We start from the raw sequence: 14,071 nt of genomic DNA, 5'->3' as shown, positions 1-14,071 counted from the left end.
ACTGGCCTGGCATATGTACTATAACGTTTAAACGAAAGCGCAAGGCAAATAATTTGCTTCGAACATTTTTTGTAACTGAATTATCGAGTTACTCAACTAATTGTTCAGCACGAGTGTGTGTGTGATTTTCCTGCTTTCCCCTCTGAAGTCGTGATGCACATTTTAGGTTTCATGAGTATGTTTTAAATTTCGCCGCGTTGAATGTGGGCGTGTCGAGGGCAGAGAATGAGGCAGAGAAATCTGTGCGCAATTCAAAGCAGAGTGTGATTTATAGAGTATTTTACTTGCAGCTGTGCGTGTGAACAGTATATATATATATATATATATATATATATATATATATATATATATATATATATATATTTTTTTTTTTTATGTACATGTGCTGTTTGATAAATGAGGCCACTGCTTGATGTCTTTGGTAGTGGGTTTGCTCAGAGGTTTCAGTTAAATGACTTTGTGTCAAACAAACGGTTACATAGGGAGACCGATGAGGAGCATCACCGGCATTGTGAGGGAACATTATCTACAAGATTTTCACCACATGATGCACTTTTCTGTATGTAATCCAGCCTCAGTGTTGATCCCAGCAGGTGAAGGCCAGTTCCACAGTATGGCGGATGTGGTCCTGGACCCAGTACCCCGCTACCCGTGCACCCACATCCAGCACACTAATGAAGCCAACAAAATTAGATTGAGAAAGCATTTTTTTAATTTTGTAAACAGGTTAGCACTCAGATTGTACACATCAAGGATTTATCAGGTTTTTCCCGATAAAACAAAGTGTCCAGAGACGAGGGAGCAGGGTGGTCTGGACTACTGCGTAATGCTCAGGACTCTAAAGCTCCAGACCACCATCCCGCCTGCCGCTGGAACCCAGAACTCAACGGTCAGAGAGTGATTTCTGTACAAAAGACAAAACAAAACAAAATAAAAAAAAATCCAGAGACGTTACAGAACATTTAAAGGGGAAAACGTGTGATAAGGATAAGTTAACCCCAAACAAAGTGCCTCATAGTTACACTTATGAAGTTGTGATGAATTCATGCCTCAGAACGTCTCTGTTCACTATAACTGCATTATATAGTGACAGTTTATACACCACACGTGTTATAATGAGAACATTAGTTCATTTATCATACATGTCTTCTTCTTACAATATATAAATATATTTAATATTAATAAAAAAAAACTCACGCCAAAGTAGGTTATCATAGAAACTGATGACAAGACAAACTACTGACACACAGGCACAGTGCACGAAGCTGGCAGGCAGGCATGGAAGAGAGATTTGGAGTTTTAAATAGTAGAAAACACTTTTTTTTTTTAAGTGTAAAACTACAACTTAAGCGTGACAGCAGATGTTTGATATGTGAAGAAGAATAGCTAAAGTCTTTCACCCAAACGAATACGTTGTGGAGGTTAAACTCTTCTAGGTAACAATCAGCACGTTGTCTGAAAATGTATTTTCTGTTGCCCGTTTTGAATTTTTAATGGCGCTGGTGACAGGCTGAATAAATTAGGTTACCGTATTTGCTGGAGTCCAAGTTGCGCTTATTTATTTTAACACGAATGGGTGGTACTGTAATCTATACTCTGGTGTGCTTTACATTCCCCCAAAAAATCATGCATTCATTACTACTACTAATAATACTAACTCTTTATACAGGATTTTCTCAGGAATCAAAGTATTTAACAAAATAAACTCCAATAATAAAAGAATAAATGTCAATAATAAAAGTACACTATAGCAACGCACAAAATCCCAAATTAAAGACAAGACATAAAAAACTGTGCGTTATATATGGGTTTTGCAGGTGCGACTTATGCTCCGGAAAATACGGTAATTGTTCACATCGTGCACATGTTGTGGGTTTCATTGGCAGTTCTTTTCCTGTAGTTGGATGTGGACTGGTTGACACGTTTCTTATTTTAAGACAAAATAACACCAATCACAAACAAGTTTTTGCACACAATAGCATCATAAAATGTTTGTAAATAATACAATGAAAGGCATCAGAGGGCGGATGCACACCCTGCACGCTCAATACTCCACGATACAAACGTACGAGTAAATATACGTATGTCTGTAACAGTGTTTTTGACTGTGTATGACTTCACCGCATGACTTCTGTGTGACTTCATTGTGAAGTCATTTATACCAATCAAACACACATATTTTTTTAGCAATATATATGTTATTGATTGATTGAGATATACAAAAGTGTTTTTTCAACTCATGTTTTCGTTGACATTTGGCCAAATACTCCAAAATCTAATGACCTCAAGGATCTATGCAAATTATATTGCCAAGAAGTTTGAGGAAATCCATCATGCCATTTTTGAGTTACCTTGTCCAGACACACACACACACACACACACACACACACACAACACACACACACACACACACACACACACAACACACACACACACACACACACACACACACCAGCAAAAAGATGTTAAGGGCCCCTCCACATACAGTGCGAATTTGGTTGAATCACGGTGAAACAGCGCAAAACAGTTTGAATCATCGAACCACAGAACACTGTGCTGACGTTGGAAGGGACAACACGTTTGGCAGACACGAATGAATGCTGGTGCAAACCCAGGGCGAAACGCAGGAATGTTGGCATGGCGGCACAAACAAAACGTGTCACTCGCACTGCGCCAAGGCACCGTCCCGACAGGTCATATGCCCAGTACACATATGGGACCGGCCCACCAAGCTCAAAGACACAATCTGCCTGTGTTGCAAACCAGTCTCATACCATGTAAATAATAATAGTAATATTATTATTAATAATAACAATAATAATAACATACATATGATAATAATACCAACAATTAATAACTATTACAACAATCACATGACAAATGAGGCCTATTACATAATTAATTGGTTATGAAAGCAATAATCACATCTCATGTCATTGGCATGGGAACGCTGCCACATGTCCGTGTACATCTGCTGAGGATCCAAAGATGAACACCACACAGTTACAGACACAAAAAGGCAAGTACCATTTCATCACATGTGACTCAAACTAGGGATGTCCCGATCCGATCACGTGATCGGAAATCGGGCCCAATCGCGTGGTATTCAGACTTGATCGAAATCAGACGTGCATCCCGATCAGGAATCCGATATAGATTTTATCCTCATTATTTGATCAGTGCTATTTCAGGCTTCATTATTGCAGATTAATGGGCCTTTCACACGTTGGAAGCGTCAGAGCCGGGAGACACGTTGCTTTTTAGAGGCGTCAGAAGCATCACTTTGCTCGGCTTTTGACGCGACGCTTCTGGTGGGAGCGCGCATTGCCGCTTGTCGGCAGGCTGACGCGGTCAACGTTCAACCCCAATCTTTTTTTTTAATTGAACAAAAGAAGAAACATAAGTCAACCTGGACATTCTCGCACACGCGTGTGGCTGAAACCGATTCCAGAGGAGAAAAAGGAACAAGAGTTGCGCAGTGAATTTGGGAAGAAGAGATGGAATTGTAACCCAGACGGAGGTGGGGGGAGTTACGCGCACAAAGTTTTTGTAGAACTGCTGTTTGTGTGTTTACGCGCTCAGCCTGATGCCTCAATGGAATGACAAGAGCATAATGGACACTTTCCCACCGAAACTCTTGCTCAGTCATCCTTCCGTGCGCAGCAGGACCCGGTGCTGACCAGTCCTCAGGACAATGATCTGTCATCTGATTAACAAAAAGGAAAAAAAAACAAACAATTGTCCTGTGATCGTTTGTCTGCAAAACGGAGCGAGAGCTGGTGTGCGCACGAGCGACGTGCACACTCATCACATTTAGGAGCGTGTCTTAAAGAGCTTCTGTCTTCATTCACGTTCACTGCGCTGCTGTGAACTTGTTGAACACTGATAAAGCATCAGAGAGGTACACTGAGGACTGTTAGGACGCAAATGTAAGTTGTGGTTTTTTTTACTTTTACTTTTCAAGTTGACTTTTGAACTTTCGACGCTCTGAGCTGTGACGTAACCTGTGCTGCTCCACAGCCGTGTGGTGGATTTTATTTTATTTTATTTTATTTTTTTAGCACTGTTGCCGTGCGTTACCTGTGCTGCTCCACGGCGTGTCTGGTGGATTTTATTTTATTTTATTTTATTTTTTTAGCACCGTTGCCGTGCGTTACCTGTGCTGCTCCACGGCGTGTCTGGTGGATTTTTATTTTATTTTATTTTTTAGCACCGGCTGTGCGTTACCTGTGCTGCTTCATGGCCTGTCTGGGGATTTTTATTTTATTTTTTTTAGCACCGTTGCTGTGCGTTACCTGTGCTGCTTCATGGCCTGTCTGGTGGATTTTTATTTTATTTTATTTTTTAGCACCGTTGCTGTGCGTTACCTGTGCTGCTTCATGGCCTGTCTGGTGGATTTTTATTTTATTTTATTTTTTAGCACTGTTGCCGTGCGTTACCTGTGCTGCTCCACAGCCTGTCTGGATTTTTATTTTATTTTATTTTTTAGCACCGTTGCCGTGCGTTACCTGTGCTGCTCCACGGCCTGTCTGCTGTGCAGCTGGAGTCCACACTCTGCGCAGCAGTGTTGGCCTGACAGCGAGCCCTCGTGCCTCATTCCTGCTGCGAAGTGGCCCAGCCTGCTGAGCAGCTCCCTGTGGAGCAGGCCTTGATGCAGCAGTCCGCTGTAGGGGTCCAGCGGCACACCCAAGGATGGGGCCACTGAGACTGACAAGGGCAGCATCCCCTCCACCGAGTGGTTGGAGGGCACAGAGTAAATGGAGGCCAGATGTTTCTCTGTGGTCTCAGAGAAACTGTCGGCTGCGTTCTGTCCTCCGTCCTCCTGACCCGTGTGCAGCTCTCGAGCGCTGGTAATCACGCTGCCCCTGACGGGCGTCCCCGGACCCTCGTCTCTGGGCTGGTCTGATGCGCTGGAGGAGCTGTTGCTGCAGCTGTTGGCACTACTGTCCACCTGCATAATCTCTGTCTTTATACTTCTGTCTGGGTCCAGGGATGAGATCCGGGACAATGCTGCACTGAGCTGATGCTGCTGAGAACCCGCCATGTCCGTGTTCAACTTGGGGCTGGATTCTAAAGTCCCGTCAGCCTGCGGTGCAGGAGAACTGCAGTCCGTCATGTGGTACAGAGCCAAGTGGTGCAGTGCAGCCGGAGTGGTGCAGTTGGCTCCGTCCTGTGTGGAATGCTTCTTGGACATCAACACGTGTCTCCAGTGTCTGGCCCGGCTGTGGTCACTGTGGTCTCCAGAGCTGTGGTTCCTCATGGTCACCGCTTCGCTCTCCTCAGCCTGGATGGTCTCGAGCACCTTCAGGCACTGCTCCTCCAGATACTCGATCTCCAGGATCTCTGCAGCGTACAGCAGGTCGTCCAGATCCTCCGCTGTGGCCTGTAGGGAGGCGGTGTAGGCGTACTCCAGAATCTGCTGGAAGGTCTTGGGCGACAAGAAGTCCAGGGCATAGCGCAGGCTGCTGCGATGAAACAGGATCTCAAACATTTTGCTCGTGCAGGCCAGCACGGTGCGGTGTGCAGGAAACTCCTGGCCGTCCACAGTGATGATGACATCACAAAGCGTGCCAGTCAGACGCATCTGATTGGCCCTCTGCAAAAGCATGCTGGAGTGAGTGGGGTTGTGAAGCTGGAGCACACCCATGTTTGACTGACCGGTATCCGCTCGGACCTCTGCGGCACCCACGCATGAGGTGTTTGACCTTCTTCACTTGCCCTCAGTTGGCTGCAGGTTTGTTCTTGTGGGGAAAGAAAAGAAATCAGAGGGTCATTAATTTACCTTTGTCAAACCCACAACACAGCTTCAAAGGAAATTCATTTACTGATGCAGAAATCATAATATATCACATGATCACATGATGTAACAGACTTTCATCAGTTAGGTCATGTGATGCCTAGCAAAAAAAAAAAAAAAAAACTATCAAGCATTCCCATGAAATTTGTTTTTCATGGCAAAATCTACCATTTTGTTCAAAATTAAAACAAGTTATCAAAAAGATTTCAACTGAACCCCTTTAAGCTCCATGGAAAGAAAAATACTATAGTATAAATGAGAATCTTTCCCGCTGCTGATTGAGACCTCTGTATGTTCTGGATGTTTTTTGCTGTTGGTTTTTTGTTGTTGTTGTTGTTGTTTTTTTTACTTTATCAGTTTTTTACAACTATTCTGATTACTGAACATTCATTCATTCATCAGCCTCTTATTCCGTCTACAGGTCGCAGTGGCAGTTGACCAAGAAGCTCAGCCTACACTTCCCTATCCTCTACCAAGTCTTCTAATTTCCTTGAAAATCAAATTACACTCAGCTCTGTTGAATCTTGTTAAAACTAGTTCACTGCACTCGTAGAGCGCAAACCTCCCTGCCAACATGAGTTTCCAATTACACAAATTTTTATCTTGGAAAAAATTTCAAGGCCAAAGTCCTGTTAGAAGTGACTTTTCATCAGCTAAATTAGATGTGATCAAATGTCAGGAGGATTATTTAGTTCATGCACTTTAATCTTTTTTGTGGTGTTGTCAGTTTTTTTTTTTTTTTCTTCTAAATTCTTTTTCAGATAATTTTCACAGAACATTGGTTATATCTGCTGTGCACAATTTGTCTTTGCTTTTTGGCACTTGGTTTCCGACTGATAACTGGAAGACAGACATAAAAGTGGAACCTCTGTTCAATTTAGATGGTGCAGGTAAATCCATAACAGAAAAATTAAAGTGACTGAGGCACTTTTGAGTGAGATATAAATTAAAATGTACACCAAATGGGCTTTTCAATATTAAATTCAAATGTCCACAAAACCCACAATCCAGATCAGATCCAGATCAAACTTTGTCAGGTGATAGTGAGTGTCAGTCTGCACCTCACTTTCAAATATGAGAGTGATTGGGGCACGTTTGATTAAGATAATATAACTAAGACAAAGCCTTGGTCAATCATGCAATCATGGGTTTTACATAATAATTGTATGGCCTTGCCTTACAATATAAAGCGCCTTGGGGCAACTGTTTGTTGTGATTTGGCGCTATATAAAAAAATTGATTGATTGATTGACTGATGTCGACTGCATGTGATACACCATAGTTCAACATTGCTTGGGTGCATGAAGGTCTTGAAATGAAGGTACTTTAAATGGACTGATACGATTAATGGTACATACATATCGGTTTATTAAAGGTATTCATGAAAATCATTGCTAAGTAGAATATCAAGAACAGATACTTCTGTATTCTCAAGATCAATAGATTTATTGAATGATCAATGTAATTTACAACAACAGTAAATAATGTTTATGTCTTCAACACTGAGCGAAGTCCCTCACCATCTCACCATGCCATTTAGGTCCATCAGAATTTTTTTCAGTAAAATGGCTGTGGGGAGCATTAGCATGGCTAAAAACCTTAAGCTTCTGTGCCCCCCCCCCCCCCCCCCCTCCCAGAATTCCCCACCAGGGCCCTTTTGACCCCCCACCATTTCATGCATTTTTCTTTATTTGTCTCTCACATGCCTGGAAGCTCCTCACCATCTCACCATGTCATTTATGTCCTTCAGACTTTTTAACTAAAACTCTTCAGCTTCTGAATTGGAATGGGTGGGGACACCGGCAGTGTTGCCACAGTTACTTTGAAAAAGTAATTCAACTACTGATTAATCCTTGAAAAAGTAACTTAGTTCTTTACTGATTACTCAATTTTAAAGGTAACTAATTTAGATTACTAGTTACTTTATTAGTTTATTAGTTACCTCAACATGAAAATAACCCGTTTGCCAGTACTCACTTTGTAATTGCCCTTTCTTGACTTCAATGAACATAAATAAATTCAGTCTTTCTTGACCTCATATTTAACTGTTGACAGCACTGTAATGGTAAAACTTACAATTTTTAACCAACATGGTTTAGGGCCCCTTCACACATAGTACGAAATTTGGTCGACGTCTGGTCAATTATGGTGAAACAGCGCGAAACAGTTTGAAATTAGCGCACCATGAAACATTGCGCCGACGGGCAGGTGTGCACGAACCCGGTGCGAGAGTTCGTGCATGCACCGGTGTCCTTTGAGCAGGAACAGTGCCAGGTGCAGCACATGGTGCCGCTTATGTGAAGGAAATAAAACCAGCTGGTACCAGCTGATGGGTTTTACATCATTATTGTATGGCCTTGCCTTACAATATAAAGCGCCTTGGGGCAACTGTTTGTTGTGATTTGGCGCTATATAAAAAAAAAATTGATTGATTGATTGACATGTGGAACCACATCGCGCTGCTTATGTGGAATAATAAAAAAAAGAAAAAAACACACAGCCCCAGACGCGAATTTGCACCTTTCAAAAGCTCTGATTGCCAGTCAGCGACTTTACCACTGAGCTACGGAGCTGCTGTTCTGTGAAGGCTGTGGGAAAATGCCTCATATCAGGAAGGACATGGAAGTATTACAAAAAAAAAAAAAAAAATTAAATCACACACCATATAAAAACACCGCATTTATCAAGTGAGCAATACAATATATCCGCCTGTACCTCTGGTGATGACCCATGGTCACTGACATAAAGTCTGAAATGACATGAATGAAAAGCAATGTGCTCTGATCATGTCCATGTCCAGTCGGCTGCAGTGTGTCCTGCTGAAGCGTGTCTTGTGGATGGTGTGCCTTAGCACAGACCCCGCATCATGTGGAACAGAGCTCATGTGGGTGATGTGACGGTCAGATTGCCCGCTGCATGTTCCGATCTAACGGTCCATTTCAACCTGGGGGGGCTGTCGGTGTCCACTCCGTGCGCGTGCTCGCTGGCTGCAGCTTGTCGCCACCATGATATATGTTTTTATTTATGTCCACATAAATACAGCAATCAGACACACGTGCCTCACAGTGGACAGTTGTTAGTCCATGTCTGTCCAAACACAGTTGGTGCTGTCTAGCTGGAATGTCCAGAATGACAGATCACCACAGCTGCTTCTGTCATAGCCACATCTCCTGTAAGTTCTCAGCGCACACACCAAAGCCAACCGTCATGTGGAACTTAGATTTCTCTGCCAGTATGACAGTGGTCTTCTGCAGTCTGCTGTTGTGTGAAGACTGCAAGTCGCCACCCTATTTTCTAAGTGCCATGCGAGCGGTGTTAGATGTTCGTGTGTGTCACCTGAAATTTGGCCGACACCTGCCATGAAGGAGTGCGATGGGTTCTCACAGCGCACATCTGTAATCCAGGCCGCTTGTGGTGCGCAAATAGTTGTAGCAAACAGGTGTACGAGGCGTTAGAGGCAGGGACGCTTTCACAACAGTTTGCACATGAGTCCTGCGTCATGCGCACTAAGTGCACACTTTGTCCAAACTTTGCACTATGTGTGAAGAGGCCCTTATAATGTAACTATTAAATTCTTTCTAACATTTTTCTAGCATTTCAATTCTTTCTAAACATTTTCGTTGTTGAAATTATTATTATTGTTATAAGTAATAGTAGTATGAAAAATATCTTCAAAAGTGGACCTTTAACCTCGGGTGTTGGTGGGGGGGCACGCGCCCCCGCCCCCCTTATCCCCTGGATTCACTCCTGGTTTGCTGTCTAAGCAGAAGAATGGATACATCTATTTATGCAGAAAATGCAACCAGATAGACAGGGTAAGAAAGTTTTAATCTTGGTTTTTTTTATGTCGTCTTCCTCAGAAAGAGACTTTAGGTGCATTTGGTGGAAAAAAGCAGCTCGTATTTGCTGTTACGCGTCGTGATGTCTTCAGCTGCTTTTTAGTGAGGAGACACACACAGCGGCTCACAGTTAAAAAAAAAAGCGTAAAAATATCTTCGTGAGCTCAGTGCAGGTGTGCTGCCGTCTCACACAAAACAGCAGATTAAACGCTAAAAGGAGGCGTACAGCAGCCGACCCCCCCCACCCCCCGCCCAGCCAGCCAAAGATTCACTAAAGATAAAATACACATACAATAAAGTTAAAAACAGCACATAAAAACAAAACAAATTTACAAGACAAGCAAGGGAAAGCGTCAACACACGACCACACTAAACAAGGACTCGCCGCTGTTACTGAGCACGCCTGCTAAACACCTCACAGACAAAGTACCCGGATGTGCGACCGACCAAAACATGTCTCGGATTTCAAACTACGTAGTGCCCAAAACAATTAAAATTTAAGCAAAAACAAAGAAACAAAAAAATTAGCTGGCTTTTTATACCTGGTGGTGCTGATATACATGTAATAAAGTTTGAGGAAAAAAATAGTAACACCGGCGACTGACCGACACGGAAGCAAACCGGAAGTGGCATCGCAGGCAACAGGGTCCTCATGGTGGATGAAACAGATGGCGCAGTTGGATTTTTTTTTTCTTTGTCATCACCTGAACAAAATATCATAAATGGGGTTTCAATGTTAAATTTAAAAGGCAACAAAAATCAGTAATCTGGATCAACTTTATCCATTGATAAAAGATACCATTCTACATAACGCTCGCAAGTAATATGTATATGTCGCGACATGAGTGAGTGAAGCTCTTCATTTCTGGTTTGCGGCTTCATCTACGATTGGTTTGTGGCTTTTTACGACTGTGTTGGCCAGTTTGTGGCTTTTTCTCCATTGGGCATATTTTTGGTGCCATTTCCAGTTTGTGCCTTCATCTCCCATAAGAGCGAACTTTGCACCGCTTCGCTTGTATGAAAGAAATGTGATCTTTATAAAACAGAGTTTTGAATTTTGAAATACAGTAGTGTTCAGAATAATAGTAGTGCTATGTGACTAAAAAGATTAATCCAGATTTTGGGTATATTTCTTATTGTTACATGGGAAACAGGTACCAGTAGATTCAGTAGATTCTCACAAATCCAACAAGACCAAGCATTCATGATATGCACACTCTTAAGGCTGTGAAACTGGGCTATTAGTAAAAAAAAAAAAAAGTAGGAAAAGGGGGGGAGGGGGGCACAATAATAGTAGCATCTGCTGTTGACGCTACAAACTCAAAACTATTATGTTCAAACTGCTTTTTTTAGCAATCCTGTGAATCACTAAACTAGTATTTAGTTGTATAACCACAGTTTTTCATGATTTCTTCACATCTGCGAGGCATTAATTTTGTTGGTTTGGAACCAAGATTTGCTCATTTACTAGTGTGCTTGGGGTCACTGTCTTGTTGAAAGACCCATTTCAAGGGCATGTCCTCTTCAGCATAAGGCAACATGACCTCTTCAAGTATTTTGACATATCCAAACTGATCCATGATACCTGTATGCGATATATAGGCCAACACCATAGTAGGAGAAACATGCCCATATCATGATGCTTGCACCACCATGCTTCACTGTCTTTACTGTGAACTGTGGCTTGAATTCAGAGTTTGGGGGTTGTATCACAAACTGTCTGCAGCCCTTGGACCCAAAAAAGAACAATTTTTACTCTCATCAGTCCACAAAATATTTCCTCCATTTCTCTTAGGTCAGTTGATGTGTTCTTTGGCAAATTGTAACCTTTTCTGCACGTCTTTTATTTAACAGAGGGACTTTATGAGGGATTCTTGAAAATAAATTAGCTTCACACAGGCGTCTTCTAACTGTCACAGCACTTACAGGTAACTCCAGACTGTCTTTGATCATCCTGGAGCTGATCAATGGGTGAGCCTTTGCCATTCTGGTTATTCTTCTATCCATTTTGATGGTTGTTTTCCGTTTTCCCCTCTCCAATCAACTTTTTAATCAAACTACGCTGTTCTTCTGAACAATGTCTTGAACGTCCCATTTTCTTCAGGCTTTCAAAGAGAAAAGCATGTTCAACAGGTGCTGGCTTCGTCCTTAAATAGGGGACACCTGATTCACACCTGTTTGTTCCACAAAATTGACGAACTCACTGACTGAATGCCACACTACTATCATTGTGAACACCCCCTTTTCTACTTTTTTTTTTTACTAATAGCCCAATTTCATAGCCTTAAGAGTGTGCATATCATGAATGCTTGGTCTTGTTGGATTTGTGAGAATCTACTGGTACCTTGTTTCCCATCTAACAATAAGAAATATACTCAAAACCTGGATTAATCTTTCTAATCACATAGCACTACTATTATTCTGAACACTACTGTATTTGTTCAATGTTAAAGGACAGGGATTTTTTCAATTTCCAAGATTTTTCCTGACTGGCTTTGGACCTGTGATATCTGAAAAATTGTGGGTTACAGGCTGTTTACAAACAAGCAAACGGGCAAAAACATAACCTCTGCCCAACTTCATTGGTGAAGATAACAGACGGAGTGTGGGCCACATGTCCAGCCAAATTTTCAAGATCAATTAAAATTTGGTTTTCTTGACTTTCTGCTCAGTTTTTTCCAGTCTCTCCATATTCTGTGTTTGGATCCAGATGTGGATTCTGGATGCTTCTTGTTTTTTTTTGTTTTTAAAGCATTTGGTTCCAGTTTCAAGCTTTCCCCTGAATGAAAGTCAGCTGTCAGGCTGTGAAGCTGTTTTGTCACAAAGGGTTCGACAGTCTGACGTCCGGAGCGGGTTGTTGCGCCTCGGCGCGAGAGCGCGCTCCAACATGCGCGCTCCGAGTGCGCTTCTAGTTTCCATTACCAGCCGCGGACAGACGGCAGGTCGTTTTCTGCGGACTTCCCCTGACAGGTGAGGCGTGCGTGCGCGTCACGTCCTGCATTAAGGACTGCATACATAACGGGTCCAATCAGTCCGCGCACGGACGCGTGCCACAGGTAGCGCGAGCTAATTGCTTCATTCTGGGTGATCTTCAGAGAAGAAAAAGAATCTATACATTAAAAAAAACCTTAAGTTTATAAGGCAATTAGAGGGTGAAAATGAAGCGCGTAATTGCGCAGACGGCCGTGCGCTCGTGCGGATCCGCGCGCACTCGTGCGTCCTGAGCGCATCAGGTGCGGACAGATCGACCTTCAGGAAACGTCTGAGGCAGGAAAAAAATAAAGAGAAGGAAGAAGAAGAATTCAGAAGCTTTGATATAAAGTGTGGAACAGAATCAAGTTTGCAGAATCCGGAATCAAACCGCGCGTGAGAAACTTCTGCGCACGTCTGTGACAGCGCGCCGTCAAACGTCAAAATAAAGACAGAATCAGGTGCAAAGTGTCGCTTTTTGGATGAGATTGAGCTGATGAAAAGGAAAGAAATGAAAGTAGGAGCTGTCACTTTACCTCTGACGTCCTCATCATCCACGCTGCTTCATCAAACTCACTGCTGCCTCCCGGAGCCCAGCGTCAACACGCCGACAGCAGCGCGCGCGCACACATGGCAGCTTCCGGCTGGGCCCTTCACAATAAAAACACCGCTCGTCTCAAACGACCACATTAAAAAAATGTCGAGATTGCAATACAATAGACATTAAAATAATTTATAATATCGTCTCAGTAGCTTGAAAAACAATGAGATACGCTGTTGCCACTTAACACACAAATGTTGCAACGTTATTTATTTTCATGTTTGTTGCACGAAAATTCCTCTTTATCTATTAAAGGACAACCAGCCTATTTGATATTGCAGACTGAACGTTTTTAACCCAAGTTATATGTCAGTAAGTTGATGTATAACTTGACTAAAACTTTCAAACTCAGTTTTGTTCATGCGGACATAACATTTATCAGATTATTTAGATCAAGTGTAATGTCTACTTCATTTCTGTATAAAGTAATTTAAAAATAAGTCACAGTTTGGATTTATTTGTTTTCCTTCCATGCAGATTTCAGAGTTGCTGATTTAGATGCAGTAAGATGAAACCCTCCAACAAATTCCAGAAATGGATTCAATTATTTTTTAAAAGCTTTTGAATGACTAATCAACATAATTCTTTTAACTGGAGAACTTTTAGCTGGACTTAAGGACCTACCTGAAAAACCGGTAATTCAGTGCCTTCTATCCGTCAACAACACAAGGAATTCAGCCAAATAATACAGAGAAACTGGGTTGTTTGAGACTTGTACACAGGGTCATCGTACATGTTATTTGTAATGGTTTAAAATCAAAATACAAAAAACCCTGTTTCCGGCCTTTCCCACTTGATAAAACTCAAAACGTCACGTATAAGTTAACTGATGTTTCTGCACTTCTTAAGGCCACATAGCATTTT

At 42.2% G+C, this 14,071-nt stretch overlaps 1 protein-coding gene across 1 annotated transcript; it reads right to left on the bottom strand.

The window, feature by feature from the left end:
- Positions 1 to 574: 574 nt before the first annotated feature.
- LOC117509326 (zinc finger and BTB domain-containing protein 16-A-like) lies at positions 575 to 13,188 on the bottom strand. The gene is made up of 3 exons (XM_034168988.1): positions 13,143 to 13,188; positions 4,554 to 5,741; positions 575 to 671 (listed from the first exon to the last, which is right to left on the bottom strand). The coding sequence occupies exons 2-3, from the start codon at positions 5,645 to 5,647 to the stop codon at positions 575 to 577; spliced, it is 1,191 nt and encodes a 396-aa protein (XP_034024879.1). The 5' UTR covers positions 5,648 to 5,741; positions 13,143 to 13,188.
- Positions 13,189 to 14,071: the final 883 nt, after the last annotated feature.

The sequence above is a fragment of the Thalassophryne amazonica genome, chromosome 4 (genome assembly GCF_902500255.1).
Source record: "Thalassophryne amazonica chromosome 4, fThaAma1.1, whole genome shotgun sequence".
In the NCBI taxonomy this organism is placed as follows: Eukaryota; Metazoa; Chordata; class Actinopteri; order Batrachoidiformes; family Batrachoididae; genus Thalassophryne; species Thalassophryne amazonica.
This window is presented reverse-complemented; position numbering and strand designations above follow the sequence as displayed.